The sequence below is a fragment of the Oncorhynchus nerka genome, linkage group LG17, assembly GCF_034236695.1.
Source record: "Oncorhynchus nerka isolate Pitt River linkage group LG17, Oner_Uvic_2.0, whole genome shotgun sequence".
NCBI lineage: Eukaryota > Metazoa > Chordata > Actinopteri > Salmoniformes > Salmonidae > Oncorhynchus > Oncorhynchus nerka.
In genome coordinates this window covers 12,824,148-12,849,707 of record NC_088412.1, presented here as the reverse complement: position 1 = coordinate 12,849,707, position 25,560 = coordinate 12,824,148, and the positions used below count along the sequence as shown (strand labels likewise).

At 46.3% G+C, this 25,560-nt stretch overlaps 1 protein-coding gene across 1 annotated transcript; it reads left to right on the top strand.

Moving 5' to 3' along the window:
• Positions 1-490: 490 nt before the first annotated feature.
• On the top strand, positions 491-25,349 carry LOC115121941 (very-long-chain 3-oxoacyl-CoA reductase-A-like). The gene is made up of 11 exons (XM_029651086.2): positions 491-779; positions 9,190-9,236; positions 11,019-11,094; positions 13,800-13,907; positions 15,447-15,511; positions 15,885-15,929; positions 16,585-16,619; positions 17,480-17,561; positions 18,793-18,858; positions 20,983-21,132; positions 23,774-25,349. The coding sequence occupies exons 1-11, from the start codon at positions 602-604 to the stop codon at positions 23,927-23,929; spliced, it is 1,008 nt and encodes a 335-aa protein (XP_029506946.1). The 5' UTR covers positions 491-601; the 3' UTR covers positions 23,930-25,349.
• The last annotated feature ends 211 nt before the right edge of the window (positions 25,350-25,560 follow it).

Genomic DNA, 25,560 nt, shown 5'->3' with positions numbered 1-25,560 from the left:
CATGTCCAGAAGGGTGCGCGCTGATACCAATGATAGACATTTCTTTATCGAATGGCGTCTTTCCAAAAGCTCTCTGGGAGGCTGGTGGATAGATTATTGTTCGACCAATCGGAGCATCCTTCCATTCATAAAGTGGTGTGGACAGTTGTTTTTTTGAACGCGTGGATTTGGAGGGTTTCATAACCCTGACTGAAACTGAAAAACCTGTTCGACTAGAGCCAATAAAAGGCTCGGAAAAGAAGTTGCCGTAATGTGCGCCCAATCGCTCCTCACCTAGGACCTACATGTGACCCCCCCTCCTTCATACACACAATTGCATGAATGGAAATAGACTCTTCGTGATTGACATGTAAAATCTACCAAAGTGTGGGCCGTTTCTATTGGTAGACAGCTGTTGTAGCCAATCAGGAGTGGAGGTGGGTTGGCAGGCAGCCGTAGAGTAGGTGGTGGGCGTGTGCTTAAATCTGGATAGACGAGTGTTGGGGGAGTTGTGGGAGTGTGACGCTACAACCACCTTATAAAGGGACTCACCGTGTGTCTTGAAATTAGAGCACGTTGCCTAAATTTGAGGTCTCCACACAGTCACTGAAAAGCCGCTGTCATGCATTCGTTGAAGTTGGACCACATGCTTCATATGACCGAGACGCCGCTCTTCTGGGTCGGGACATTCACCGTGGCCTCACTGTCTTTATGGGTGCTCCACCGACTCCTCCAGGGTTTTCGGATTTGGGTCTTGGGAAATGGACAGTTGCTCTCTCCGAAATTGGGCAAATGGGCAGGTGAGTTGGTCACGAATTCCTTACGAAAAAACCCAAGTCACGAATGCTGTTCAGTAAGCCCTGAATAAAATGTCAACATTGGGATATTTCAGGGAAACTTTGCAATTCTCCCCAAAAACTGTATTCTCATCATTTTTGACGTATCAGCGACATTAGAAAGTTGAGTTGTGTAACAGGGTTATCGAGTAAACGCACTAACTGGTTAACAAGATCATGCTTATTGGCTAAATGTGTGTGCGCAACACCCGCACTTCAGCACCTCTGACTGATGTTCCAGAACCCAAACCAGCGTTGTTTTTCGCCCTCCTTTAGAATCGACAAAGATGTCCAGTACAGATGAATCACAAACCAATTTGCGCAGGTTGTGCACTCGTTCAGAGATCTGTCATGTGTTGTGGGTGAGCATTCATCCAGCGGCACACTGGGCAACAATTGCCCATCCACTTGCTGTAGGAATAACCTGCCCAATTCTATAAATATAGATTCCTACTGTTGACATCGTTAGGTTATTCAACAGTTTTATATATTTGGTCATGCGTACAGTGTTACCATGTGTTTTTGTTGACGCAATGGGTTATCAAATGTATTGATCTTTGATTATTAGTTTCTTTGCCTCTGACTGTATTTGGTCTAATTCGTATCCAGACAGTTTTCTTGTTTCAAAATTTTTTTGTGTGTTTAAAACTAGGGCTTTCTTTCGCCGTTTTGGTCATCTAGAAGTTTGTCTTCGCTGTGTAGACATTTTAAGAATCGTGTCTTTGCATAATGCGGAGACTAGTCTCGTTGGAATAGCTTTGGCCTAGCTTGACCCAGTTATCCAGTCTCCTCTTTCGAGAATACTACTGCGTCTGGAGGAGAAGCGCGTTTTCGTCTTGCTGCGCAATTGGCCCAGCGCGCACTCCATAGCATCCGGATAGGTTTTATCTTAGACGTTCACATATGCAAAGCGGCCACATCTTTCTCTGCATCATGACGCACGTTTGTCAAAAAAAAAAAAAAGGTCTGGGTTTGGAATTATATTTTAATTTGATACAAAATGAATGCCATGTGCGTTTTAAGGAATCGGACACGTGTCACATTGATATAATGCATAAGGACATAGTTTGATCTACTCTCGGTTTCTATGCCTCGGGGTTCGGGTTTGTCTGCGCTCTAGCTCTGTAATCGGTTATTGCCTTGTCATAGATTCAAAAAATCATTCTCATGTTGCGTGGACGTTCGTATGTAACCATTTATAATAGGTATGTAGTCAATCTCCACATTGAGGTTTGGCAGGCGGCCACTAGCCTACCTCACTGTACAACAGGTGACATTAATATGATTGATAATTAGAGTGGGGGGTGGGGGGGGTAGTGGTGGTGGGTGTGGACACGCCGGTAGTGGGGGTGGAGTGGACAGGGTGGGGGTGGAGACACGGACAGGGTGGGGGGTGGAGACACGGACAGGGTGGGGGTGGAGACACGGACAGGGTGGGGGTGGAGACACGGACAGGGTGGGGGTGGGGGTGGAGACACTGACAGGGTGGGGGTGGAGACACGGACAGGGTGGGGGTATGGGTGGAGACACGGACAGGGTGAGGGTGGAGACACGGACAGAGTGGGGGTAGGGTGGAGACACGGACAGAGTGGGGGTATGGGTGGAGACACGGACAGAGTGGGGGTGGGGGACAGAGTGGAGACACGGACAGGGGGGGTGGGGGTGGAGACACGGACAGGGTGGGGGTGGAGACACGGACAGGGGGTGGGGTTGGAGACACGGACAGAGGGGGGTGGGGGGGTGGAGACACGGACAGGGTGGGGGTGGGGGTGGAGACAGGGTGGGGGGTGGAGACACGGACAGGTGGGGGTGGAGACACGAGAGACACGGGCAGAGTGGGGTGGGGGTGGAGACACGGACAGGGGGGGTGGAGACACGGACAGGTGGGGGGTGGGGGTGGAGACACGGGCAGAGTGGGGTGGAGACACGGGCAGAGTGGGGGTGGAGACACGGTGGGGGTGGAGACACGGACAGGGGTGGAGACACGGGCAGGGTGGGGGTGGAGACACGGGCAGGGGGGGTGGAGACACGGGCAGGGTGGGGGTGTGAGACACGGGCAGGGGAGACACGGACAGGGTGGGGGTGGAGACACGGACAGGGTGGGGGTGGAGGGACAGGGGGGGGGGTGGAGACACGGACAGGGTGGGGGTGGGGGTGACACACGGACAGAGTGGGGGTGGGGGTGGAGACACGGAGGGAGTGGGGGGGGGGTGGAGACACGGACAGGGTGGGGGGTGGGGGTGGTGGGTGGGGAGACACGGTGGATTGGGGGTGGAGACACTAGGTAGAGTGGACTGGTGGGGGTGGAGACACTGGCAGAGTGGTGGTGGGTGTGGAGACACGGACAGGGTGGGGGGTAGTGGTGGTGGGTGTGGAGACACTAGTAGAGTGGGGGTGGAGCTGCGGGCAGAGTGGAGTGGAGACACGGGCAGAGTGGGGGTTGGAGACCTAGGTAGGGGTGGAGACACGGGGGGTGGGGGTGGAGACACGGGTGGATTGGGGGTTGGAGACACGGACAGACTGGTGGGGGTGGAGACACGGACAGGTGGGGTGGAGGTTGGACAGGGTGGGTGGAGACTGGACAGGGTGGGGGTGGAGACACGGACAGGTGTGGGGGTGGAGATGCTGGTGGTGGGTGGGTGGAGACACCGGTGGGGGGTGGGTGGGTGTGGGGAGACGCAGGTGGATTGGGGGTTGGAGACCTAGGTAGAGTGGGTGGGGTGGAGACGCTGGTGGTGGTGGTGGGTGTGGAGACGCCGGTGGTGGTGGGTGTGGTGGTGGGTAGTGGGGGACGCTAGTAGGGGTTGGAGCTGCCGGTGGGGGGGGGATTGGGGGTGGAGACCTAGGTAGAGTGGTGGGGGTGGGTGGATTGGAGGTTGGAGACATAGGTAGACTGGTGGGGGGTGGAGACGCAGGTGGTGGGATGCTGGAGTGGGTGCGCGGTAGTAGTGGTGGGGGGTAGTGGAGATGCCGGTAGTGGGGGGGTGGTGGTGGGTGTGGAGATGCCGGTAGTGGTGGGGCGGTGGTGGGGGTGTGGGATGGGGTAGTGGTGGGGGTGTGGAGATGCCGGTAGTGAGGTGGGGGGGTTAGAGCAGCGTTTCATTCATTGTAAAGAACATGCACATATGGGAATGAAATGTATCCCCAGTGTGTCTGTTACTCAGGAATGGTCTGCAGCTCCATCTATGCTTGTGAATGTGCTTCCCCCTAGTGGTGTGTGTGTTTGAAAGAGTTGTGCTAGAGAGTGAGTGGCGTTGCAGTTCATGTGAAGAACATGCTCCGGGTAAAGAATGCTGCAGCTCCTCATTTCAAGCTCCCCCCACCAGCACCCCTCTCCTCCTCTCTTCTCTGTCCAGCAGCATCTCTCATCTCTCCATCCTGCTCTTGATCTTTTTTTCTCATCCTCTTTCTTTCTTTTTCATCTTTCTCTCTCTTCACCCCCCCGTCACCTACACTAAAATAATCCCACAAGGTGCTGTTCCTGTCCACTTGTTCTGTTTAGTCAGTCTGAATGGTTTGAACTTAACTCTTTTCTATTGTCTTTTTGTTTGGAGATCCCACCTTAGCAGTGTAACTGTTCTGTAATGGGGGTGAACTGAATATGATTCACTGCAGAAAACTGCCCAATATGTGTTGCTTTATATATTTAACACAAATTGAATGACCTTAAGTGGCTTTAATTTAGAATTGTGTTCAAGAATCTACAGTTAAAGGAATGCCTGTTCTGGTTGTTTTTATTTCAGTTACATTATGTTATCATTTGAAATGAAATCCTATTTAGTGATGTCAGTCTTTAATAAGTTATCTTTCAATGCACTAACTAGGCATCAATGTGGGGGGATTAGAAATCAACAAGTTGCCCTAAAGTTTCCTCTCTCCAACCCCCCCCCCCCAACCCCCCAGAGAGAAGTTGAGATGTGAAGAAAAAAAATAAACTATTGATTCTTATATATTTTTGTGACCTAAATATAGATGCTATTTTTGGTCCTGGGTGGCTCTGAAGTAGACTTTAATTAGATGTATTTTCTCTCAGATGATTTTGCTCTGCAGTATTTTCTTCTTCTGTTTTGTTTGTTTGCCCATGTGACTTTCTTCTTCTCCTGCTATTTAAAGCAGTGTGTGTCTGAGAGGGTGGTGGTGGATGGAGGGCACGTTGGCTCTTCTACTGCAGCCCTCACCCTCCCCACCACACACTCCTCTCTCGGGAGGGGGTGGATTGTTGATAGGAGGAAGAGGGGTGGGACAGTTCATGTAATGAGAGGAGAGAGGCTCGCTTCTCAGGGATCCACTTGTACAGGGATCCACTTGTAGTTTGGTACCCATTTGAGACAGGGATCCACTTGTAGTTTGGTACCCATTTTTAATTTGCTACAGAGCTATATTGTATACAGCCATGAACTGTGCTGCAATAGGAGGCTAAAATAAGGATCCTTGCACTGCTCCTATGTGTCTTCCGTTAGGGAGAATGCATTGCTGAATGCATTGCAGACACGACAGGACACGATATTGTTTTCTACCCCCCCCCTCTTTTTCAGTGTCAATTCCTTGACAAGGTCTAAAGAATCTCTGTTGCATGAGGCTCCAGGCTACAGTATGTGTTTTCAGTTTCCTGAGACCCTATGTGTTTTCCAGGTTGCTTGATGCGACTGGGTAGCCATAAGGGGTCTGTGGAGGGAAGAGCTCAGCTTGTTGCGGCAGGGGCAGCTCCGCTGTGTGGCCGAGGGGGGGAATGTCGATATACAGCAGCTACCTCTGTTACGTGATGTGCAGCACTCTGCGCTGAGTGTAACGGATGCCCTCCCTGCTCGGGGCATCATTGAGCCAAAATGGCATTTAGGATAATTTTCTGTATCTTGAAGGTAGATAAGATGGGAGTGAAACATTTGTGCCAATGAGGCGTTCTACATTTCAATTCAACACTTAAAAAGGGCTCTATGGCTCCACACACAGTAACCCCTCCCCCACACTGGTTGTTTCTGTCCTCCCAGTAGAGAAGTGTCAGCTGCTGTGATCTCACTCACGGCTGCTTGCGTAGCCCCTTTCTGTGAGGATTGTCACCGCTGTAACTCTCGCCTCACGTGAAGGGAATTAACCCTTCTTCTTGTAGCCCTGGTGTGTGTGTGACTGAATTTTAACAATGAGAAGTTTGGACACAATGTTCCTTTCTGGGTCGATGAGTGGAATTGTTGAATGAATGATTTTCCAGCATCTTTTTCATCTATTGTTTTATTCCATTTCACAAGAGTACAACACAATGGGGCAGTCTAAGAAGGGATCTGAAATGGCCCCTATTCCCTATAGCAGGTTATGAATGGATCTGAAATGGCCCCTATTCCCTATAGCAGGTTATGAATGGATCTGAAATGGCCCCTATTCCCTATAGCAGTTTATGAATGGGTCTGAAATGGTCCCTATTCCCTATAGCAGGTTATGAATGGATCTGAAATGGCCCCTATTCCCTATAGCAGTTTATGAATGGGTCTGAAATGGCCCCTATTCCCTATAGCAGGTTATGAATGGATCTGAAATGGCCCCTATTCCCTATAGCAGTTTATGAATGGGTCTGAAATGGCTCCTATTCCCTCTAGTGTGCTACTTAGGTATATTTTAAATTTATTTAACCTTTTATTTAACTAGTTAAGAACAAATTCTTATTTAAAATGATGGCCTACCAAAAGGCCTCATGGGGGCTGGGATAAAAAATTAAAAATACATTTAAAAAAATATATAGGACTAAACACACCACGAGACAACACAACATAAAGAGACCTAAGATGACAACACAGCATGGTAGCAACACAGGGTACAAACATTATTGGGCACAGACAACAGCACAAAGGGCAAGAAGATGGAGACAACAATACATCGCGCAAAGCAGCCACAACTGTCAGAGTTTCCATGATTGAGTCTTTTGAAGGAAGAGATTGAGATGAAACTGTCCAGTTTTGTTGCAGTCCTTACTCTATTGGACCCGGGGCAAACGCGGTCCACCATTTTAGGTGATAAAAGTCATCTGAAATGTAACATCATTCCACACACACTGATTTGCACCCTATACGTTGAGACATGGGATCAATATACGTTGCAGCATTTCAGGGAGCCCTGAATTCTCTGTCTCTCTCTCTCACACTGTCTGTTTTTCCTGTAGAGGGATGGACTGATCTGTTAACATAGAGAAAGAAACACTAACTCAAACTTGTGAATACCCTCCTTCTCTCCATCTTGTGAATACCCTCCTTCTCTCCATCTTGTGAATACCCTCCTTCTCTCCATCTTGTGAATACCCTCCTTCTCTCCATCTTGTGACTACCCTCCTCTCTCATCTTGTGAATACCCTCCTCTACATCCCTCAGACTCCATCTTTTTTTGTTTGTCAACCTGATGTGATGCAGTCAAGTTGCTCATTGATTCTTTTTTTGCCCAGGAGTGTTTTAATTCTTAAGATGGCCAGGGAATCTGCTTCTCTTTTCACTCTGTGCTGTGCTCTCCCTCCTTTTTTTGTTCACTTTCCCTCTCCCTCTTCTCATTATTCTGCTCTCTTTCTATTTTTAGCCACCCCTAGGATCCCTGCTCTCCCTCCCTCTTGTGCTTCTTGTTCGTCATCACCCCCCCCCCTCTCCAGCTCGGTGCTAGATAATAATGGCTACTGCCTGCATGAATCTTTCATCATCTGTGGGTTGGTTCCTCTGCTACAGTGCTACTCATGGTGCAATGATGGTTTTGGGGTGGGGTGATGGTAAGCATTGGTACCCACTTCCCACCCTGAACATCCTGCATCTGATGGCTTTGGGTAGCGAGAGGTGTGTTAGTCAGGCAGGGACTAGGGGGTGAAGGGCAGAAGCTGTCTAAAAATAGCAGTGCTCCCTCCTGACAAGGAGAGTAGAGAATGTCACTAGAACATCAGTCCGGACTCCTTGTACATCCATCTATCCTGCTTGGGCTCCGCTGTCTTTAGTCTTCGTTATAACCACTTGTTTAATAGACCTTTTCTCTTCAGCCAACTGTAAAGACCATTTGTCAAGAGGCCTTGTTTTAAAATGAGTCAGCGTAGCTTATTGATAACGTTGTAGAATTTATACTAGTTTATTTTCTTTCAGTTCCACGTTTGTGCGTTGTCATGTGGATTAATAACCTTGTTGGGTGTGTCTCCTTGACTGATTTGCTGTTGACACAGATGTTCTATTTGAACCGATTGCCATCCAGTCACCTGTGAAGGCTCCAGTCACCTGCCGTGAAGGCTCCAGTGCCGTGAAGGCTCCAGTGCCGTGAAGGCTCCAGTGCTGTGGAAACTCTGTTGCTCCACTGTTGCTGTTTTGATCATCCGAAAAGCAGTCCGACCAGAAATTATGGCGTCCCAATTTAGCTAAGATAAAGGAATTTTCTCTGCAATGAGTTTCTTTTGAAAGCCTTGACACGAATTGCATGAGGACACTTCATGTTAATGTATACTGAACAAAAATATAACATGTTGGTCACATGTTTCATGAGCTGAAATAAAAGATTTCAGACATTTTCCATATGCTTATTTCTCTAAAATGTTGTGCACAAATTTGCTTACATCTCTGTTAGTGAGTATTTCTCCTTTGCCAAGATAATCCATCCACCTAACAGGTGTGGCATATCAAGAAGCTGATTAAACAGCATGATCATTACCCAGGTGCACCTTGTGCTGGAGACAATAAGGCCACTAATGTGCAGTTTTGTCACACAACACAATGCCACCGACGTCTCAACTTTTTAAGGGAGCGTTCAAGTGGCAAGCTGACTGCAGGAATGTCCACCAGAGCTGATGCCAGAGAATTGAATGTTAATTTCTCTGCCATAAGCCGCCTCCAACACAATTTGAGAATTTGGTAGTATGTCCAACCAGCCTCACGACCACATGTAACCATGGCAGCCCAGGACCTCCACATCCGGCTTCTTCACCTACGGGGTCATCTGAGACCAGCCACCTGGACGGCTGATGAAACTGAGGCGTATTTCCGTCTGTAATAAAGCCCTTTTGTGGGGAAAACCTCTGACTGGTTGGGTCTGACTCCCTAGTGGGTGGGCCTATGCCCTCCCAGGCCCACCCATGGCTGCACCCCTGCCCATTCTTGTGAAATCCATAGATTAGGACCTAACTAATTCAGTTCATTTGACCGATATCATTATGACCTTTAAGTCAGTAAAATCATAGCAATAGTTGCATGTGGTGTTGATTTTTGTTTAGTATGTTATATTGGTTATGTCATATATTCCCCACTATATGTTAGCAGTCCATACAGTTTGAAGTGTGGTGTATAGTGATTTGGCACCAGGCTGAAATGTTATGAGAACCTCTACCGGCCTCTCTGTACTGACTTCTCCCCATTTTCTCTTTTTTTATCTCCAGTTGTGACTGGAGCCACTGACGGAATCGGGAAAGTCTATGCAGAGAAGGTGAGTTTCCTGCATGGGCCCATTATTTCATTTCCTCCATAGAAAAACACATAAGAGCAGTGGTTCCCAGGCTTCTACTCAGTTCCTCACACACACACACGCAGTTCCATGTGGAGTTGGAGAACCCTTGTCATTGGGCCATGTTTTTTCGAGTAGTAGTAAAAGCCCAGACATAGTAGTTGGCCGGCCCGTGCGACAGCTCTCTCCAGTCAAGACGTAGTAGTTGGCCCCGTGCAACCGCTCTCTCTCTCCCAGTCAAGCCGTGGTAGTTGGCCCCGTGCAACCGCTCTCTCTCTCCCAGTCAAGCCGTGGTAGTCCCAGTCAACCGCTCTCTCTCTCCCAGTCAAGCCGTGGTAGTTGGCCGGCCCGTGCAACCGCTCTCTCTCCCAGTCAAGCCGTGGTAGTTGGCCGGCCCGTGCAACCGCTCTCTCTCTCCCAGTCAAGCCGTGGTAGTTGGCCGGCCCGTGCAACCGCTCTCTCTCTCCCAGTCAAGCCGTGGTAGTTGGCCGGCCCGTGCAACCGCTCTCTCTCTCCCAGTCAAGCCGTGGTAGTTGGCCGGCCCGTGCAACCGCTCTCTCTCCCAGTCAAGCCGTGGTAGTTGGCCGGCCCGCCCGTGTCAACCGCCTCTCTCTCCCAGTCAAGCCGTGGTAGTTGGCCGGCCCGTGCAACCGCTCTCTCTCCCAGCAAGCCGTGGTAGTTGGCGCCCGTGCAACCGCTCTCTCCCAGTCAAGCCGTGGTAGTTGGCCGGCCCGTGCAACCGCTCTCTCTCTCCCAGTCAAGCCGTGGTAGTTGGCCGGCCCGTGCAACCGCTCTTTCTCTCCCAGTCAAGCCGTGGTAGTTGGCCGGCCCGTGCAACCGCTCTTTCTCTCCCAGTCAAGCCGTGGTAGTTGGCCGGCCCGTGCGACAGCTTGATTCCTATTGAGTCTCCCATTCAAGTTCAGTATGGTCTTCAGTAACTGGTGTGACTGTGTTCAGGTATACTGGAGTGGTGGTGGTCAGGTATACTGGAGTGGTGGTGTTCAGGTATACTAGATTGGTGGTGGTGTTCAGGTATACTAGATTGGTGGTGGTGTTCAGGTATACTGGAGTGGTGGTGGTGTTCAGGTATACTGGAGTGGTGGTGGTGGTGTTCAGGTATACTGGAGTGGTGGTGGTGTTCAGGTATACTGGAGTGGTGGTGGTGGTCAGGTATACTGGAGTGGTGGTGGTGGTCAGGTATACTGGAGTGGTGGTGGTGGTCAGGTATACTGGAGTGGTGGTGGTGGTCAGGTATACTGGAGTGGTGTTCAGTGACTGTGTTCAGGTATACTGGAGTGGTGGTGTTCAGGTATACTGGATTGGTGGTGGTGTTCAGGTATACTAGAGTGGTGGTGGTGTTCAGGTATACTAGAGTGGTGGTGGTGTTCAGGTATACTAGAGTGGTGGTGGTGTTCAGGTATACTGGAGTGGTGTTCAGTGACTGTGTTCAGGTATACTAGAGTGGTGGTGGTGTTCAGGTATACTAGAGTGGTGGTGGTGGTCAGGTATACTGGAGTGGTGGTCAGGTATACTGGAGTGGTGGTCAGTGACTGTGTTCAGGTATACTGGAGTGGTGGTGGTCAGGTATACTGGAGTGGTGGTCAGGTATACTGGAGTGGTGGTCAGGTATACTGGAGTGGTGTTCAGTGACTGTTCAGGTATACTGGAGTGGTGTGGTGGTGGTGTTCAGGTATACTGGAGTGGTGGTGGTCAGGTATACTGGAGTGGTGGTGTTCAGGTATACCTCGTCTTCTCGCCCCTCAGCTTGCTGGAAAAGGGTTTGCCATGATGCTCATCAGTCGCTCCCAGGACAAGCTGGATGACGTCGCCAGGCAGCTTGCTGGTGGGTTATGAGGTGATGTGTGATCATGAGGTGTGTGTGTGGATATGAGGTGTGTGTGTGGATATGAGGTGTGTGTGTGGATATGAGGTGTGTGTGTGGATATGAGGTGTGTGTGTGTGGATATGAGGTGTGTGTGTGTTTGTGGATATGAGGTGTGTGTGTGTTTGTGGATATGAGGTGTGTGTGTGTGTGGGATATGAGGTGTGTGTGTGTGTGCACCTCTTTCTGACTGTCTGGCAGTCGTCCCAATGCTAATGGGTGGATCACTATATTCACTTTAATAACGTCACTTTAATAATGTTTACATATCTTGCATTACTCATCTCATGTGTGTATATGTAATGTGTATATACTGTATTTTACCATCTCCTGCATCTTGCCTATGCTGCTCGGTCATCCATATATTTATATGTACATATTCTTATTCCATCCCTTTAGGTGTGTGTGATTGTTAAATATTACTGCACTGTCTGAACTAGAAGCACAAGCATTTCACTATACTTGCATTAACATCTGCTAACCATGTGTATGTAACCAAGAAAATTTGATTTGGAGTATTGTGTGTGTGTGTGCGCGCACCAGGTCTGCTGACATGTAAGATGGGGGACCAGTTTAAAAAGATTCCCCAGCCTTTACTAAAGGCTAGCCTGTACATCATTACAGGAACTGTATATAACATGGGGATACACACTCCTGTCTGTGGAAGCCTGGAATCCTTCGGGTGGAAGCCTGGAATCCCTTCGGATGGAAGCCTGGAATCCCTTCGGGTGGAAGCCTGGAATCCCTTCGGGTGGAAGCCTGGAATCCCTTCGGGTGGAAGCCTGGAATCCCTTCGGGTGGAAGCCTGGAATCCCTTCGGGTTGAGGGCACGGTGTGTGGGAAGATGAAGATGTCCGTGTGGGCATGCCTGCGTTGTACACTGTGTCCAAAAGTATGTGGACACCCTTTCAAATGAGTGGATTCAGCTGTTTCAGCCACACCCATCGCTGACAGATGTATAGAATCGAGCACACAGCCATGTAATCACCATACACAAACATCGGCAGTGGAATGGCCCGTACTGAAGAGTTCAGTGACTTTCAACATGGCACCATCAGGATGCCCTGCTAGAGCTTCCCCGGTCAACTGTAAGTGCTGTTATTGTGAAGTGAGAATGTCTAGGAGATACAACAGCTCAGCCTGCTAAGTGATAGACCAAACAAGCTCACCAAACGTCACCGGTGAGTGCTGTAGCGCGTAACAAAATAGTCTCCTCGGTTACAACACTCACTACCAAGGTCCAAACTGCCTCGCAGCAACATCGGCACAATAATTGTTCGTCAGGTGATTCATGAAATGGATTTCCATGGCTGAGCAGCCACACAAAAGCCTAAGATCACCATGTGCAATGCCAAGCGGAATTGGTGTGAAGCTCGCCGCCGTTGGACTCTGGAGCAGTGGAAACGCGTTCTCTGGAGTGATGAATCACGCTTCACCATCTTGCATTCCGACTGACTAATCTGGGTTTAGCGGATGCTAGGAGAACACTACCTTCACGACTGCATAGTGCCAACTGTAAAGTTTGGTGGAGGAGGAACAATGGTCTGCGGCTGTTTTTCCATGGTTCGGGCACCTTAGTTCCAATGAAGGGAAATCTTAACGCTACAGCATACAATGAAATTCTAGACAGCCCTTTCCTGTTACAATCATGACAATGCCCCTGTGCACAAAGCGAGGTCCATAATACAGAAATGGTTTGTTGATTGGTGTGGAAGAACTTGACTGGCCTGCACAGAGCTCTGACCTCAACCCCATCGAACACCTTTGGGATGAATTGGAACGCCGCCTACAAGCCAGGCCTAATCGCCCAACATCAGTTCCTGACCTCACTAATGCTCTTGTGACTGAAGTGGAAACGAGTCCCCGCAGCAATATTCCAACATCTAGTGGAACGCCTTCCCAGAAGAGTGGAGGCTGTTACAGCAGCAAAGGAGAGACCAACTCCATATTAATGCCCATGATTTTTGAATGAGATGTTCGACGAGCACATGGCCAAAAGTATGTGGACACGTAGGGTATCTGTCCAAGGCTTGTACTAAAATGTCACCCCTTATCCAGCAGTGGTGACTCCTGGCTGTGTTCAGAAATATCCCTCTGACTGGCACATCCCCCTGAATTTTTCTCTCGTATCTTACCGGGGCGCACATCAGACACATGAGTATTCTACATTCTAATTGCGGCAAGAGTGTTAAAGGAGAAGAGGGAAAGGAGTTTTTTTTTGGTTTGTATACATCGCCCACTCCTGTTTGAGTCGGTAAAGTTGTATATTTTCATACTGATGATTTAATATTTTTTTTCAATGGAATTTCTGTTGTTGAAAGAGGGATCGATCTACTGTTGGATGGGACATGGAACGTGTTTATTGCAGTCAGTGAATGGGCTGACTGATAACGTATGAATGTGTGAGTATGTAGGCCATAGGAAGTGGAGACTACTTGATGGGCGTGTTTTTTTTTTTTCTTTCAGGTTATCTCTACATAACATTAGAACGTGAAGTTAGCTTTGCTGCCTCCTGTCTGCACTAAAACTATAGCTGATTAGGAAAGCATTGAAACAGCCAGACAACCATATAAATCTCTCCTCCTATATGTACTGCTCATCATTAATGTAATATTGTATTCATGTCCCACCGTTAACATCAACTGTCTACCTACTGGTTACAGAGGAGCAATACAAGGTGGAGACCAAGGCCATCGCTGTGGACTTTGGTCTGTCGGACATCTACCCCAAGATCGAAGCTGGACTGGCAGGCCTGGAGATCGGAGTGTTGGGTAGGTGTTCCTTTTGTCTGGTCAGCCTCGCTCTGTGTACCACAACTTCAACACGCCTGGAGATCGGAGTGTTGGGTAGGTGTTCCTTTTGCCTGGTCAGCCTCGCTCTGTGTACCACAACTTCAACACGCCTGGAGATCGGAGTGTTGGGTAGGTGTTCCTTTTGCCTGGTCAGCCTCGCTCTGTGTACCACAACTTCAACACGCCTGGAGATCGGAGTGTTGGGTAGGTGTTCCTTTTGCCTGGTCAGCCTCGCTCTGTGTACCACAACTTCAACACGCCTGGAGATCGGAGTGTTGGGTAGGTGTTCCTTTTGCCTGGTCAGCCTCGCTCTGTGTACCACAACTTCAACACACCACGTTCTCATCTGTTTCACAAAACATCCTCACAAACCACATACTGACATCGGTCTCATAAACGACTCGCACGCACACTTTTGACATTGTGCATTTTGTTTGTTGTACCGAGGTAAACGTGTCAGTTTAAAATAAAAAACATTTCCCAGCAGCACATACTGACACTATGGTGGCATGCATGTTTACACTTGTTTAACAACACGTGCCGCTGGTCCCTGGACTGTCGTGCCGCTGGTCCCTGGACTGTCGTGCCGCTGGTCCCTGGACTGTCGTGCCGCTGGTCCCTGGACTGTCGTGCCGCTGGTCCCTGGACTGTCGGCTACTTCATATTATGTTTACATTACTCATCTCATATATGTATACACTGTACTCTATCATCTACTGCATCTTTCTGTAATACATATCACTAGCCACTTTAAACTGCCACTTTGTTTACATACCCTACATTACTCATCTCATATGTATATACTGTACTCGATACCATCTACTGCATCTTGCCTATGCTGTTCTGTACCATCACTCAATCATATATCTTTATGTACATATTCTTTATCCCTTTACACTTGTGTGTGTGTGTGTGTGTATAAGGTAGTAGTTTTGGAATTGTTAGGTTAGATTACTCGTTGGTTATTACTGCTTTGTCGGATCTAGAAGCACAAGCATTTCGCTACCCTCGCATTAACATCTGCTAACCATGTGTATGTGACAAATACATTTGATTTGACTGTCCGGTCATGCCGCTTGTGAATGGACTGTACTTTGACTCCTTAGAAAATAACATTCAGTCAGTCCTGGAGTTGTGACCCTAAAAATCTAAAACAGTAGAAATGTTACACTCCGTGTGGTCATTCAGAATGAACCGCCTACTAGTATGCCCTAGGATGTACCTACAGAGTTGATTAGTTTTCAGATGTCACTCTCCGTCAGTCCACATTCTTGCTGTGTGACTGTCACTTTCAGACAAGACCATTGTTCTTTGTGTGAGAGCCCATAAGTACATGTGCTGCTTGGCTTGCTCTTCCAGTTTAAGGTGTGGTTGTGTGCACTTTTTATGAACACCTTGCTCTCATAAGGTCCTGCTGCCCCCTGGTGGCTTTCAAGTGTAACAGCAGCAGTTTTTAATTTCTTTATTGCCAATAACTATGGTCTCGTCTGCTTTTAAATAAAAACAATTATTCAACAGTGAACAATGTTGGAATCTCCTATCCCTACCCTGAATACTTCCTGCATATTCCTGACCTGGACAACGTGAGTATTTATAAAAAATAATAATTTTAAAAAGTATTGTGAGAAGCATGGGCTCACCATCAGTTACTTCAGGGGGACTGACATCTTTTGAAACCAGTTGAGTTCCAGAAGGTTCCTAGTGTTACTTTAGCTGTAGAAAATAAACTAAGACTGTTTGCATTCGGAATGATTTAAAGATTCAATCTGGGATCTTAAGCACAACAAATTCGTAACATATCACACTATTTGCAAAAGTGGTAACGCATAGTTAATGACGTAGTACACAACTGGGACCTGTTTTGGCTCTTCAGAACCACTTTGAAAACTGTTTGAAATTATTCAAGTTTGAGAGGAGTTTTTAACCTTAAACATTAGTTTTTCTTCTACATTCTAGTTCATCACCAACATGATCAATGTCAACATGACCTCTGTTTGTCAGGTAAGAGTTCTTGTTTCTGGAGCAGTTTCTATGAGTGTATATGTATACCATAGATTTATCATCTAGTATATCTTTTTTTTATCAGTGACTCTGTGCACTTTGTCTCTGAGGCAAAGTTCAGGGTTTTCAGTGGTAAGACGACGTATTGACGACACGCTGGTATCACTGGCACGGACGGCATGTAGACGGGCGTCCATCTTTCTCTCGTCCTCTTCACCCACCCATTCTTTCCTCTCCTCCTTCGCTGTTGCTGCTGTGCTACCTGCAGGTTCCCAGAGCATCGGTGAGCTACACAACTGTCATTGTTCACCCATAGACTACCCTTTCTTACCCTTCCTCTCTCTCTTGCCCTGCCTCTCATGTGACTGAAATGTACCAGTGTGCCATACATCTCCCATAATGCAGCTGGGGTAAATCTGTAGTGGGATCTAAAGTTCATCGCTGGTCCTGTATAACTTTAAATGACAGTATTTTTTAGAGACAACTTTCTTGTCCAATCAATTTTGTCTGGAAATGGAATATTTGCATAAAGTGTGATCTGTAGTGTCCCACGTGTTTTATTGATATGGTACTGTATATGCTGCAGCCACTGATTCCTGACCTGTTCTGTCAGATCGTTGACCTGTTGCTCAGGACTTGACCTTTACCTTTTCAGATGACCCGTCTTGTCCTGCCCAGAATGGTTCAGAGGTGAGTTGGTTTCCTTTTTTAGAAGTGCTGTTGCCACATTTCATAAAGAAACGTACATTCAGTTTTTATTTGCCTTAGTGCCAAACTAGGTAGTCTGAGGCAGTTCTTTATGGAGTTTTACATCTCAGTCAAATTCTTGTCATGACAATGCGGTGCTTCACCATAAAACTATAAATTCTAAATAAAATCCTTTGTCAACCTGAGTGGTTGATTTTTTTTTTTTCACCCACCTCCCTCTAATGCTAGTGTGGGTACTAGTCTGAGCAATCATTCCACTCCTTGTCACTCTAATTCCATAAAGAGTTTGCAAGAGGGCAGAAACGGGCTGTGGCACTATTCCAATGCTGGAACCTACATCAGAAAAGCCTAAATGTACTCTTGATATGTTTAGAACAGGAGACCAAGGGTGTTATCCAGAGGATACACTAATACACAGCTCCTCCTCCCAGCTGCGGCTGTGCCTTCCCCTTCTCCCAGCTCCCCCACCACCCCCACCACCCAGCTGCGCCTCCCCTCCTTTCTAGCCCTCTTTCTTTGTTCCCCATTCTGACCAGCTGTTTTTCAATTCACACAAAGTGCGCCCTCGGATTGGCTCGGACGAATCACATGGGATCTCTGGGCCAATGGAAAGGTGAGGGGCCAACCAACTCCATTTTCACTACATCACTGCAGCAACAGGGGCACAAACTACGTCAGCAAGCGACTGCCATGGCAACCCACACAGTGACTTTGATTACTGTGTGTGGCAGTTTACAGTGGAACTAGTCTGCTTGTACTCTGACAAACAGACCACGGCACCTTCCAGCGCGCCATAGCAGAACAAGAAGTCCTCTCATCCCCTTTTGTTTTGTGTGTTTCAGGTCCAAAGGTGTGGTCCTCAACATCTCCTCTGCTAGTGGCATGTACCCTGTCCCACTCCTCACTGTATACTCCTCTTCCAAGGCAAGGGCCACTCATAGACCTCTATATACAGACCTGCACCACCCGCAGACTGACAGATACAACACGTGTTTATAAAATGTTCCATAGTAGGATTTGTTACATATAGTGAAACCTTTTGGTTCTCCAGCTGTAGTTCAGTAGGGGGCTCTCTCTCATATTCAAAGGGATTTATTGGCATGAGGAAACGTATGTTTACAAAGCAAATTATAAACAATCAGTAAACATTTACACTCAGTTTTAAAATAATATAGACATTTCAAATGCTATATTATTGGCCATGTACAGTGTTAAAGTATGAAAGGGAAAATAAATACAGATATTGGTTGTATTTACAATGTTTGTGCTCCTCTGGTTAGCCTTTTGTCATGGCAACGGGCCACATCTTACTACTGTGATGTCACACTGGCATTTTGCCTAACAGATATGGGACTTTATCAATGTTTTGATTTGTTTTCAAGGTCTTTATGGGTTTGTGTTCTGTGGGGAAATATGTGTCTCTATTGTGGTCATACATTTGGCAGGTTAGGAGGTGTAGCTCAGTTTGTACCTCATTTTGTGGGCAGTGGACACAGGCAGACGTGGCTCTCGAAGACAGCGAGGCTATGGTCAGTCTGTAGACAGTCAAGGATTTTCTTAATTTGGGGTCAGTCTATGGTCAGGTATTCTGCCACTGTACTCTCTGTTTAGGGACAGATAGCATTCCAATTTGTTCTTTTTTTATTATTGATACTTTCCCGTGTCAAATAGTTATTTTTGCTTTCTCAAAATTTGGTTTGGTCTAAATTCGTTTCTGTCCTGGTACTCTGTGGGGTCTGTTTGTGAACAGAGCCCCAGAACCAGCTGGCTGAGGGGACTCTTCTCTAGGTTAATCTCTCTGTAGGTGAGGATTTTGTGGTGGAATATGTGTATCACCTTCTTTTAGGTGGATGTAGAATTGAACAGCTCTTTTCTGGATGTAGATAACTAGCGGGTATTGGCCTAATTCTGCTCTGCATCGTTTGGGGTTTTCCATTGTACACAAAGTATATATTTGCAGAATTCTGCATGTAGAGTCTCAATTGGGTGTTTGTCCCATTTTGTGAATTCTTGGTTGGGGAGTGGACCTGTTCATTAACTGATTTTAAGTATTTAATAAAAAATATATATTTTGTCACATACTAATTGGGATGTTTCATGTTCCTTTTGATGGCGTAGAAGGTCTGTAGATGATGATATCTCTTGGTACCTTTAGGCTTTTGTGGACTTCTTCTCTCGTGGACTTCAGGAGGAGTACAAGGCCAAGGGAATCATTGTCCAGGTAGGAACTCTCCCTGTTTACCTGGGCCACTTTCAGCAGGACACCACGTTGGGCAACGTTCAGGTAGTGTTATGTAGAACAAACATGCCTCTCTAGCAGGTAGAATAGGATAAGGGATCACCTCAGCTCTATTTATGGAATTTCTATCGACAACGTTTGCATACAAAACATGACCCTGTTCGCTACTTATTTCCGTCTGACTTATTCTCCGTCAGTTCTACAAAACTAGCTATGGCTACACCGTACAGTTCCACAAAGCTAGCTATGGCTACACCTTACAGTTCCACAAAGCTAGCTATGGCTACACCTTACAGTTCCACAAAGCTAGCTATGGCTACACCTTACAGTTCCACAAAGCTAGCTATGGCTTGTTGGAGAATAATCAGAATTAGTTGGTAACATAGGTAAGATGTTTTATATTCATCATATGTTTGTAAGTTACTTCTCATCAGAATGTGTTTGTATAATACTGTGGCGGGGTTGCAGTATCTGTTCTATGTCAAGACTAAGTTGCTTGGGCCGGAGAGAGGGGAGAGGTCAAGCGTGTATCTCTTGGCTCCACAATGTCTGTGTGCCAGTCAGTGTGTCTCTGTGTCTTGTCAAGATAGGATGGATTTGATATATGGCTGTTGATATGGAGGATTTGTTTATGGTTCTGAGTTTGAGAAAATAACATAGTTTAGGAGACAAAGCTGAACGATAAATTATGCCTATGCTGTCTGGCTATGTGTGTCTTTGCTATAAGGATCTCAGTTGCAATGTGTAAGGGACTCTCAGAGAATTCATTGATAGACACTGAATTGATCAGAGTTACAGGGTTGTGATAGAGCTCATATAATTAAAGATGGACTTTGTGATAACTAACTCTGACTTGTGTGTGTGGTTTGCTCTCATGATTGGGTAAATAGAGGACATTTCCACAACAGGCTACACCTTACAGTTCTACAAAGCTAGCTATGGCTGCACCTTACAGATCTACAAAGCTAGCTATGGCTGCACCTTACAGATCTACAAAGCTAGCTATGGCTGCACCTTACAGATCTACAAAGCTAGCTATGGCTGCACCTTACAGATCTACAAAGCTAGCTATGGCTGCACCTTACAGATCTACAAAGCTAGCTATGGCTGCACCTTACACCAAAGCTAGCTACAGATCTACAAAGCTAGCTATGGCTGCACCTTACAGATCTACAAAACTAGCTATGGCTGCACCTTACATATCTACAAAGCTAGCTCTGGCTGCACCTTACAGATCTACAAAGCTAGCTATGGCTGCACCTTACAGATCTACAAAGCTAGCTATGGCTGCACCTTACAGATCTACAAGGCTAGCTATGGCTGCACCTTACAGATCTACAAAGCTAGCTATGGCTGCACCTTACAGATCTACAAAGCTAGCTATGGCTGCACCTTACAGATCTACAAAGCTAGCTATGGCTGCACCTTACAGATCTACAAAGCTAGCTATGGCTGCACCTTACAGATCTACAAAGCTAGCTATGGCTGCACCTTACAGATCTACAAAGCTAGCTATGGCTGCACCTTACAGATCTACAAAGCTAGCTATGGCTGCACCTTACAGATTTACAAAGCTAGCTATGGCTGCACCTTACAGATTTACAAAGCTAGCTATGGCTGCACCTTACAGATCTACAAAGCTAGCTATGGCTGCACCTTACAGATCTACAAAGCTAGCTATGGCTGCACAGATCTACAGATCTGCACAAAGCTAGCTATGGCTGCACCTTACAGATCTACAAAGCTAGCTATGGCTGCACCTTACAGATCTACAAAGCTAGCTATGGCTGCACCTTACAGATCTACAAAGCTAGCTATGGCTGCACCTTACAGATCTACAAAGCTAGCTATGGCTGCACCTTCTACAGTTCCACAACTCAATCGAATCCTGGTCCTGAGGACCCAACGGTTGTTTTGTTTTTGCCTTAGCACTCATACACTTGATTCAACTATTCTAACTGTGTACCCCTTTGGGTTCCCAGGTCCCAGATTGGGAAACACTAACTCAACAGGTCTCAAGTCGTGTCTTTAACGTGGATACTGTTGCTGTATAAACATTGTTTAATTTTCAGCTAAACTTTCTCTCTTGCATATTTTATTTTCTAGAGTGTACTGCCCTTCTTTGTGGCCACCAAGATGACCCGTATCAAGAAGCCCACCCTGGACAAGCCCACCCCTGAGCGCTATGTGGCCGCGGAGCTGAACACCATCGGACTGCAGGGCCAGACCAACGGCTACTTCCCCCACGCTGTAATGGTACGTCACTGAATAATGAATGCACCCTCTGTGTACAGTGCATTCGTGAAGTATTCAGACCCCTTTACTTTTCCACATTTTGTTAAGTTGTAGCCTTATTTTAAAATGTATTTAAATGTTTTATTCTCATCCACACACAATACCCCATAATGACAAAGTGAAAACGAGTGAGTTTTTGTTTTTACATTTAAAAAAATAAACCCATACTTTATTTACATAAGTATTCCGATCCTTTGCTATGAGACTTTAAATTGAGCTCAGGTGCATCCTGTTTTCATTGATCATCCTTGAGATGTTTCTACAACTTGATTGGAGTCCACCTGTGGTAAATTCAATTGATTGGACATGATTTGAAAAGGCGCACACCTTGACACTGACCCAACTCCAGCCACTTTAAAAATGGGAATTGATGGGAAATGATGTAAATATATCACTAGCCACTTTAAACAATGCTACCTTATATAATGTTACTTACCCTACATTATTCATCTCATATGCATACGTATATACTGTACTCTAGATCATCGACTGCATCCTTATGTCACTAGCCACTTTAACTATGCCACTTTGTTTACTTTGTCTACATACTCATCTCATATGTATATACTGTACTCGATACCATCTACTGTATGCTGCTCTGTACCATCACTCATTCATATATCCTTATGTACATATTCCTTATCCCCTTACACTGTGTATAAGACAGTAGTTTTGGAATTGTTAGTTAGATTACTTGTTGGTTATCACTGCATTGTCGGAACTAGAAGCACAAGCATTTCGCTACACTCGCATTAACATCTGCTAACCATGTGTATGTGACAAATAAAATTGGATTTGATTTATATAAGGTCCCACAGTTGACAGTGCATGTCAGAGCAAAAACCAGGCTGAGGTTAAAAGGAGTTGTCCATCGAGCTCCAAGACAGGATTGTTTCGAGGCACAGATCTGAGGAAGGGTACCAAAATATATCTGCAGCATTGAAGGTCCCCAAGAACACAGTGGCCTCCATTCTTAAATGGAAGAAGTTTGGAACCACCAAGACTCTTCCTAGAGCTGTCCGCCCAGACAAACTGAGCAATTGGGGGAAAAGGGCCTTGGTCAGGGAGGTGACCAAGAACCCAATGGTCACTGACGGTGCTCCAGAGTTCCTCTGTGGAGATGGGAGAAACTTTCAGAAGGACAACAATCTCTGCAGCACTTCACCAATCAGGCCTTTGTCGTAGAGTGGCCAGACAGAAGCCACTCTTCAATCAAGCAGGCTGTCATGGCCTTTTGAGTGTGCCAAAAGGCACCAAAGGTCTCTCAGCCCATGAGAAACAAGATTATCTAATGAAACCAAGATTGAATTCTTTGGCCTGAATGGCAAGTGCCACATCTGGAGGAAACCTGGCACCATCCCTAAGGTGAAGCAAGGGGGTGGCAGCATTATGCTGTGGGGATGTTTTTCAGCGGCAGGGACTGGGAGACTAGTCAGGATTGAGGCAAAGATGACCGGAGAAAAGTACAGAGATCCTTGATGCTCCAGACCGCTCAGGACCTCAGACTGGGATGAAGGGTCACCTTCCAACAAGACAATGGCACACAGCCAAGATGACGCAGGAGTGGCTTTGGGACAAGTATCTGAACATCAGTGGCCCAGCCAGAGCCCGGACTTGAACCCAATCAAACATCTCTGGAGAGATGTGAAAATAGCTGTTCAGTGTCGTTCCCCATCCAACCTGACAGAGCTTGAGAGGATCTGCAGAGAAGAATGTGAGAAACTCCCCAAATACAGGTGTGCCAAGCTTGTCGTGTCCTACCCAAGAAGACTCAAGGCTGTAATTGCTGCCAAAGGTGCTTCAACAAAGTACTGAATAAAGGGTCTGAATACTTATGTAAATGTGTTTTTAAATCATTTGTATTATACATTTACAGAATTGTCTAACCCGTTTTTAGTTGTGACATTGTGGGGTATTGCGGCGGGGGGGGACTATTTAATCCATTTTAGAATAAGGCTGTAACTTAACAATGTGGAAAAAGCCAAGGGGTCTGAATACTTTCCGAATGCACGGAGTGTACTAAACATTAAACACCTGAGTTGCACCTCCACCTTGTGCCCTCCGAACAGTCTCAATTCATTGGGGCATGAACTCTACAAGGTGTCGAAAGCGTTCCACAGGGATGCTGGTCCATGTTGACTCCACTGCTTCTCACAGTTGTCAAGTTGGCTGGATGTTCTTTGGGTGGTGGACCATTCTTGATACACACGGGGAAACTGAGCGTGAAAAACCCAGCAGCGTTGCAGTTCTGGACTCAAACCGGTGTGCCTGGCACCTACTACCATACCCCTTGGAAAAAGACACTTAAATATTTTTGTCTTTCCTATTCACCCTCTGAATGGCACACATACACAATCCGTCTCAAGACTTAACAATCTGTCTCCTCCCCTTCATCTACACTGATTTTTGAAGATTTAAGAGGTGACATCAATAAGGGATCATAACTTTCATCCGGATTCACCTAGTCAGTCTGTCATGGAAAGAGCAGGTGTTCTTAATGTTTTGTATAGTATGTCCACACTGAGTGCTAACTAACCTCTTGCCACTGGGCTGGCTGACCACTGTCCTGGTGGCTATTAACCTGGTCCTCTGTTGTCTTCAGGGCTGGCTTACCACTGTCCTGGTGCCTATTAACTTGGTCATCTACTTCGGGGCCAGGATGAACCGAGCCCAACGCACCGGATACCTGAAGAGGAGGAAGCTGAGGGAACTGGCCAACCAGAGCAACGGGAAGAGTGACAGGCTGAAGAGCGAGTAAAACCAACTCCATAGCAACGAATGGAGACTAGAAGCTGACCATAGAACTTCCATTCAACTACCCTGGACTGTCAACGTTTCACATTGTTTAGTTTTAGCCATAAACTGGCACACCTGATTCCATTAGTTGACTAATGGTGTCAGGTGTGCCATTTTAGGGTTAAAACCATGAGAAACGTCTGGGGAAGCCTGATTTAGAGGGTTGGGCAACGCTGCATTAGATAATGTTGTTGAATTTTCACTATTTTTGTGTGTCACGGAGTCCATATTGATATAACTTTAGCAAGTCTCTCTGAATGAAGTGGTAACTGGCCACAGTGGCAGGAACAAAATAAATGAAAGGAAAAGGTCTTTGTTCTCAGCACAGGGAATAGTTATTTTTCTATGTATCAAAAATCAATTGGTGATAAGAACCTCAAATATATTTTTATGTACGTAAAAGCAAGCTAGATCTTCAGGCACTTTACGAAGTTGTGTTTATACGCTGTGGCTGAAAAGTGTACAAGTGATAATCTTAATCCCTCCTGTACTTGATTCCTAATTTCCTTAACACCTCTCTAAGATCATTGGAGGACAGGCTCAAAAGGTCCCACCCCTCGAACCCCTTCCAATGAGCTTCCAGAGGGAGGAATCAAGAACCCGGATAGTCAATTGATGGCTTGTACACGTTTCAGACCTTAGCCCATGTAAGGAACTCTCTCCAGCCTCCGTTTGTCTTGACTTGAGCTGAGTTGTTGGCTTTTTTGTGTGTGGTTGTTTTTGTGGATTTGTTTTGTTTCCTAGTTTTAAGTTGTCCAAGGTTGTTTTATGGATTTGATGGAGGGAAACAAAAGTACATTCTTTTCTCTTTCTCATCCAGGTCATGTTGGTTTTGGTCCAACAGGGACTCTGGCACATTGAAGTCCTTGTATGGAGCTCTGAACTAGTGACAATAATAGTTGAAAAGCTGACTGTACATGCTGTTGGCGTACAGCTCATACACTGTATTGCAGATACCAAAGATTGTATGTATTATATTGTGCAAGATTGCGTCTTTGTACAACGAGCACAACTCTTTCTGACTGTGTTTGTATGGGGGTTTGGTCTGTAATGCCTTGTTCAGACTTTAACCGTGGTGCCTTTTTTAGAAGAGTTTTCAGTGTGAAACTCCCCCAGTTTTACATGATATGGGATGTTGAGCAGTGAATTGCCATGAACTCCTGCTACTTTGCACCTGTATAATATTCAGAACTTTTCTATGATTTATAACTTTGCACAGTATTTTTTTAATGTGCTCTGTAGTTTCACTCCAACTTTTTGTATGATCTCTGGATATTATTAATGAACATGTACTATGCTGTTTTAAAAGGGATTCAAATGCTAAGTTTATAGTCCTTGTGTGTTAAAAGAAAAAAAGTTTATAAAACATGGCGTATGCTTTTCTCCGGTGTTCCTTTGTGTTAAGAGTAATTCCAAATGGCACCCTGTTCCCTTAGTGCACTACTCAAAAGTAGTGTACTATAGGAAACGGTGTACTGTGTGGGGATACAACCAATGTGTTTCCCAGCCTCCATCTTTACTAAGATTTTGGGGCCAAAACTCTTATGTCACTTTATGATGTCACAACCAGTAATCCACCATTGTCATAGAGTT

Excerpts from the sequence above, each read along its gene's own strand:
- LOC115121941 (XM_029651086.2), top strand. The coding sequence starts at position 602 with ATGCATTCGTTGAAGTTGGACCACATGCTTCATATGACCGAGACGCCG. Across the intron at positions 15,512-15,884 it reads ATATTCCTGACCTGGACAAC|TTCATCACCAACATGATCAA; the intron begins GTGAGTATTTAT and ends TCTACATTCTAG. Across the intron at positions 15,930-16,584 it reads ACATGACCTCTGTTTGTCAG|ATGACCCGTCTTGTCCTGCC; the intron begins GTAAGAGTTCTT and ends TTACCTTTTCAG.